The sequence below is a fragment of the Alexandromys fortis genome, unplaced genomic scaffold (genome assembly GCF_014885135.2).
Source record: "Alexandromys fortis isolate MF-2015 unplaced genomic scaffold, M_Fortis_MF-2015_v1.1 scaffold_210, whole genome shotgun sequence".
In the NCBI taxonomy this organism is placed as follows: Eukaryota; Metazoa; Chordata; class Mammalia; order Rodentia; family Cricetidae; genus Alexandromys; species Alexandromys fortis.
The window spans coordinates 272,107-279,361 of NW_026068101.1; the positions used below are offsets into that span (position 1 = coordinate 272,107).

Below are 7,255 nucleotides of genomic sequence, written 5' to 3' on the forward strand. Positions count from 1 at the left end.
GGGTCTGCGTTTCAAAAAAGCTCACGTCACACATCCTGAACTGAAAGCTACCTTTTGCTTGCCAATACTTGGTGTGAAAAAGAATCCATCATCCCCATTATATACAACTCTGGGTGTAATCACCAAAGGGACAGTCATTGAAGTGAACGCGAGCGAGCTGGGCCTTGTGACACAAGGAGGCAAGGTTATTTGGGGAAAGTATGCCCAAGTTACCAACAATCCTGAGAACGATGGGTGCATAAATGCAGTCTTGCTGGTTTGATAGTGACTGCTGAAAACTACGCACCGTTAGGAAAACACCATCACTGTGATCTGGCTGAATACTACCAAGGTGCCTACGCATGAGCAGTCATCGAGGAGTATTTATTAAATTGTAAATAAAAAATAAAAACTGCAAAAAAAATTTTTAAAAAAAAGGAAAAAACAACAAAAAAAGTATTTGCTTGCTTATTTAAAATAGCCCATTTTCCTCCATTGTGTTCAATCCCCTACAAGCCCCAAGTGGCCCCAAAGAAGTACTTTAGCAGAAATACTTACTTAGGAAATGAATTTAATCCCAGGTGCTCTGTCTTAGAATATAATATTTTTTCCACTATATCATAAAGCGGTCTCCAAGGTAACTCTAAATCATCTCTTGAGAGAAGTTCCTTTTTCCTTATTAAAAAAGAAAATAAATGTAAATATATGAAGTCATTTATTCAGGTACATGGTTACTGAGTGCACTACACAGAGAGAACAGCCTGTTTCTGCCCACCACCACTCACTGTTAGAATAAGCACTAAGGAAGAACTCGGTGTTCCTCACCAAGCAGTGCCTATTACAGAAAGCATTTAAACCACCACTACTGTAGATGAATTTCATACTTTTTCCTAAAATTCTTTTAAAATATTTATTTTATTGTGTATGACTGTTTTGCCTGCATGTGTATATGTATATCACATGCATACTCTCAAAGAGTGAAGAAGGTATGGGATCCTCCTGGAACTGGAGTTACAGATGGCTGTGAGCTGTCATGTGGGTGCTGGGAAGCAAACCAGGTCCTTTGCAAGAGCAGCAAATACTCTTATCCACCACCGATTTATCTCTCCAGCTTCCAAATTTCATGCTTTGCTTTACCATGTGTGTGGTATTTAACGTTTCTAACCTTTATGTGGAAAAGAATAGTTTATAACCCATGGAGCAAATAATTATCATAAGTAAAACAATCTAAGCATCTATAGTTGAGCATGTACAATTAAGAGTTTCACATCAGGCTGGGCGGTAGTAGCGCACACCTTTAATCCCACCAGCACTCGGGAGGCAGAGGAAGGCGGATCTCTGTGAGAGCCAGCCTGGTCTACAGAGCTATTTCCAGGACAGGCCCCAAAGCTACAGAGAAACCCTGTCTCAAAAAAACCAAACCAAAACAAAACAAAAAAAAGTTTCACAGAGAAAATAAATGTTTAAATCAATACCAATTAACTTTTGATAACTGTTCTGCTCATTTCCCAAAATTGAGTCTTAATCTATTAAAGCGTTAAACAAAAAAATCTCACCAGAAATAACAGAAAGTAGACTTACTTTAATAAGTTGATCAAGAGGCGGGCAAAGCCCTGCATCATGCTGATTTCAAGTTTTGGAATTGATACCAGCTCGTACAATAACTTAATAAAAAGAACATGATCTTCTTTGCTAAATTTTCTCCCATAAAGTCGGATATACCTACAAAAGAGAAACAAAGCCTTTAAAAGCAGGTACAGGCACTCATATTCCTTACTACATTATCTCTACTAACTGGGCTATGAGAGCAAGCTGATGCTTCATGGAGTGATAAATGAAAAAAGACATACTATATGCTCAGCCTACAAAAATAGTAAATAAATGTAAAAATTTAAAAAGGAAATCCTGTAATATGCTACAACATAGATAAATCTCCTGAAATAAGCCGGTCGCAGAAAGCCCAGAATCACAGTTCCATCCATGTGCTTCAGCAGTCAAACTCAAGACAGAAAACAGAACAATAGCTGACAACTGTTAGGGAAGAGGGGACAAGGGATTGTTATTTAACTGGCACAGAGTTTGAGACTTGCGAGATGAAAACCTTGCAAAGATCTAAAACGTGTACAAATAGTTACCATACCTTCACTAGTCACTTAAATACTAAAGGTCAAAGGGGTCAGGTATGGTGGCACCCTTCTATACCAGCACTTGGGGAGGGATTCAAGAATAGCCTGGATTACATGAGAGACCCTGCCACAAAGTAACTCCTGCCTGCAGTGTTATGAAGGTAAATTAGGATGCATGGCTTTAAAAGGGAGAAAAAAAAAAAAGCCATGAATGTGATGGACCTTAATTTTAAATACTACTAAGCATTTTAGATTTACACAAAAGAATTATTCTATACTTTAGTCAACACATATCAAGTGTTTAACAATAAAGCCAAATTAGAACACTTCTGTCTTATAGGATCACATTCCCAACACTGGGATTAAATTTAAGGCCTGACACATTCTACCACTAAGCTATAGCACCAGACCCTACCATTTGTGGAACCCCCATAATCCCAGCAGAAAATGGCAGAAGCAATATCAAAAGCCCACAGACAGTCTGGTTAATATAGTGAGCTCCAAACAAGCAAAGGCTGCATAGTGATACCCACTCTCCAAAAATAAAAAATAAGGCTGGGCGGTGGTGGCACAGCCTTTAATCCCAGTACTCGGGAGGCAAAGACAGGCGGATCTTTGTGAGTTCAAGGCCAGCCTGGTCTACAAGAGCTAGTTCCAGGACAGGCTCCAAGCTACAGAGAAACCCTGCCTTGAAAAAAAAAAAAAAGCTAATAGTTCATCTCGAAATACATGCTCAATTTTAACTTAGAAAAATCATATTATCAAAAGTTCTGTAGATAAGCAAGCTTAAAAGTAAAGAGTGTTCATGTCTCTTGCTCTCTCTTTTAGGCAGAGTCTCACTATATACACCTACCTGGCCTAACGCTCAGCATGTACATCAGAGTGGTCTCAAACTCACAGAGACCCATTGTGAGAACCAAAGTTATGTTTTAAGTTTAATCCACAAAACAAAAATGCCTCCACTTGTAAGGCCTTACCCAAGGACAAAAACACTCCCTGAGATGCTGGAGGCTATTGTTCATATAAGATAACTGAAGAACCAGCCTGCCTCACTCTTCAAAGACATCTTATGGCAAAGACAAACTAGGTTCATTCCTGCTTATGATTAAACCTGTGTCCCAAGGACTGCATTAAGCCCAATCTGTAACCTTAACTACACATGGTCCTGTACTTCCTGTTGCAGGAGCTGCAATCATGCCACTGTTTTAAAAAGCTGTTTGTACCCATCCTGTAGCCCTACCTTTGTTGCTATGACCGTCTTGGAAGGTTCAGGAGGGACTACCTTGTTATGCTTATGTCCTGCTACTGTAACGCTGCCTATTTTGCCCCCCCAAATAAATTCCCCATTTGGAAACCCCCTACCCCTGAGCTGTAAAAGCCTTGTCTTCCTCATATCCAGTACTTAACTTCTCAAACCCCACTTTGGAGAAGGCAGCATGTGTAAACAAATTTAAAAAAAAATCTTGCTTTAATTAATTGCTTGCTTTAATTAACTTGGTCATAATTTGGGTCATCTTTGGGATTAACATAAGTCACGTGTTTCCACTTCCCTAAACAAGTTTGGTCCACCCAACAGCTCCAGTCGTTCTTGATCACAAGTAAACAGAAGGTATATAGGTTGGAAGTACATCAGAACTCCAGGAGCAGGGGCTGCCTCAGGAAGCGGTTCTAGGGCTCTGAAGCATGCCTTTGGTTTTGTGGACTACTGGAATTAACTGCTATGGAGGCCCAAAAAAATGTGAGCCTATTTCCACCTTGTCTGAAGGTCAGAGAGTTTGAGGTTGCTCAAAATTGTTGACAACAACCAGAGCTAAATATCCTGACCTAGGGTGTGATTACTTGGTCCTTTAGACATTAGGATAGCCTGTAGAGGCAGATCCATCCCCCACCACCACACACACACACACACACACACACACACACACACACACACACACACACACACACACACACTCGGGTCAGGAAATTCAAGGACACTTCTGCCCCTTCTTTTGAAAAAGGAGGTTTGACCTTGGGAGTAGCTTCCTTCAGGACTTGGTCTAGGGTGGGTTCACTGCCTCAACAACAGAATGCTAATGACTTGATGTCTCAAAGCATTACATCGAATAACTGTTCTAGTTGTCCTTTGTACCATATTAAAGCAGTCTTTTGTTTTCTTCCCCCTCTAGTGTTGGGGTATAAAAGCGTGTGGAAAATTAAATGCAGGTGAATCTCCTATTCACCCGAACTCCCTCCCAACAGTATCCTATGTTTTCTGCTTTATTATTTTTACTCATGATTTCATGCCTTTTACTAACTCTTCTAATCCCCATGTCCCTGCTCTGGTAAGTGGTATTATTGTCCTCTGACAAACTACCCTGCATCTACAGAGGGCTGGTGAGAAATAAACTAGTTCTATCCTGTAGGATCCAAACCTGGGATGTGGAGGGGGCTCAACAGGACCCCAAAAACTCTACCATCTAGTGCAAGATGTAAGATGCCATTCACTGCCTGGTTCTGGTTGTCTGTCTGTGTTTTACATGTGTGCATGGGTCTGTGTTTTCTGGTGTGTCTAAGTTTTGCTGCAAACATGGGAGCCTAGATTGATAAATTAAATGCATGAATATATACAGTGGACACCCCATGTTTTGTTACTGACTTAAGTGTATAAACTTTGTGTTTGGTGTTGCCACTGGAAGCCACCAGCCACCACAGCTAACACCGCTTGCCATGCTGATTTGATAGCAAGTACTCAGAATTTATCTATGAGCTTTCTGGTCAATGGATTCAGGGTTAGCAGGATTCAAATGTCTTTTGGGTGTGGATAACAGAGTTGTTATTTTATGTTATTGAAAAGCTGGCTCTAGAGTTGGTTTATTGTTCTCCCTTTTGTAGACCAAGCATATTTAAAAGTTTCCTCTATATCCTGTGTCAGGTAATATATCTGATTCTGTGACAGGGGAAAGAGAGTAAGCAGAATAGCTTAAAAAAAAAAAAAAAGACTATTATGTAAACTTTCTGTTCTGTTTCTCAAGATTTGTAAGTTAATTGGGTATGGTTAAAATCTGTAAAGTATGTGGAAAAAAAATTAACTTAAGGGGCTGGAGAGATGGCTCAGTGGTTAAGAGCATTGCCTGCTCTTCTAAAGGTCCTGAGTTCAATTCCCAGCAACCACATGGTGGCTCACAACCATCTGTAATGAGGTCTGGTGCCCTCTTCTGGCCTGTAAACATATACACAGACAAAATATTGTATACATAATAAATAAATAAATAAATAAATATTTATTTATAAAAAAAAGTTAACTTAAAATGGCTAACATAGGGTTAATAATTAAAAATCTATGCATCGGTAATCTTAAAGGAACCATGTGGCATGACACAATTTTGGCATATAAGTAACATGTGGCTTGCCGCCATTTTAGCTGCTATGGAGGCAGCCACATGGCTGACAGCCATCTTTGCTAAGGGTTAGAGAGAATGAATGTCACATGACTTCATCATCATCTTGAACCAAAGTGACCATATGGTATAAGACAAACAACGAGGGGAAAACAAGTCTCCAGGATGTTTTGGATTAGCTTAATTCCTGTCCTGAAAACAAGGTTTATTTAAGATAGGATTTAAAAACAATTCTCGTCTAATAATGTATTTAAACTGTATCTTCATGCATTCATATACAGGAACATAGCTTGCACTGGCAGCCCAATTTTGTAATATAAGAGTCACCCAAGTGGTAACGGCTTTAAAGAAGACATGAAGACCAACTAAGACTTGCCATTGTGCAGCAGTGCTAGAGTTCCTAAGGAGAGCCCAAGAGAAGGACCCTAGCAGTTTTGGAGATGATCATGCCATGTATGTGATAGTCACCAGAAACACCAATCACAATGAAATGGAGCCAGTTGGGGTCTAGAAGACAGGCTATATACATTGTCAAGCGTGAGGCCAGAGAGCTGACCCAAGTATTGTAAGTGAATCCTAGAAAATGAACATTAAATTGTTGGCACTGTGGGAGTTTGGTTGTGCTCTGTTTTCTGGTTTTTTTTTCTTTCTTGAAGTAAAAATATTGCAGAAGCATACGATTGAGAGATTTTAACCTTAAGAGGAAATTTTGGAGTTTTACATAAAATTAAAAAAACTGGTTATTTTTAAAGGAACAGCTTTTAAAATATTTAAATTTGTAAGGCTATGGGACATTTTTAAGTTCATAAAATATTTTGTATTATTAACATATGATCTTAAAATAAATAAAAGGCTAAAGAGTTAGGGCTACAACTATGAACACCAAACACTAAACACCAAAAACGGGGTAAACTTATGATGCAACAAGACAATGACCTAAATGTTCTTGCAAAAGCAGTCTGGTAAGCCAGGCAGTGGTGGCTCACATCTTTAATCCCAGCACTCGGGAGGCAGAGGCACGTGGATCTCTGAGTTTGAGGCCAGCCTGATCTACTGAGCAAGTTCCAGGATAGACTTCAAAGCTACACAGAGAAACTCTGTCTCAAAAAAACCAATCCCTCCACGGCCCCCCCCCCCAAAATCTGGGAAAGAGCTTGGAGCAATGGTTCTCAATCTATGGGTCACAACCCTTGGGGGTTGGATGTTTGCACTGTGATTCCTAACTCAGCATACTGCAGTTGTGAAATAGCAAAGAGAATGATGTTAAGGTTGGAAGTCACCATAACATAGGAAACCGTGTTGAAGGAGCACAGCATTAGAAGGCCTGAGAACCACCAGCATTAAGAATGTCTAGCCAGACCTAAGGTCTACTCAGGCTGAAGAATGCATACCTACCCTCCTTGTCTTTGCTGATTTTGTTAAGCTTTGGCTATTTTGATAAACTGAGTCATATAAGAAACTTGTTATATTCTGTAATAGTGCAGTATGAAAGGACCAGGAAAGTAAAGTTGACAATCTCTCATGGACTGTTATTTATGATTAACAGTTTTACTTTGATTCTTAAAAAGGCTCAGTTCAGAAATGGTTATTTTTTTTTAATGGTTAAACCTAACAGGGATAAAGCTATAAAATCCTAACCTTATAAAAAACTACTAACTTATTGTAAACTATTAAAGGTAATTAAAATTTGCAAGTTATTTTTTTAATTTATTTATTTATTAAAGATTTCTGTCTCTTCCCCACTGCTGCCTCCCCTTTCCCTCCCCCTCC

At 39.4% G+C, this 7,255-nt stretch overlaps 1 protein-coding gene across 1 annotated transcript in view; it reads right to left on the bottom strand.

Annotated features, from left to right (window-relative positions):
• Positions 1–7,255, bottom strand: part of Psme4 (proteasome activator subunit 4) — a 123,203-nt gene that overhangs the window by 97,845 nt on the left and 18,103 nt on the right. Inside the window, exons 2-3 of the mRNA XM_050123880.1 lie at positions 1,561–1,701; positions 538–654 (exon numbers count right to left, since the gene is read on the bottom strand). Of these exons, the coding sequence (XP_049979837.1) occupies positions 538–654; positions 1,561–1,701 (258 nt within the window). The remainder of the gene's footprint in view (positions 1–537; positions 655–1,560; positions 1,702–7,255) is intronic.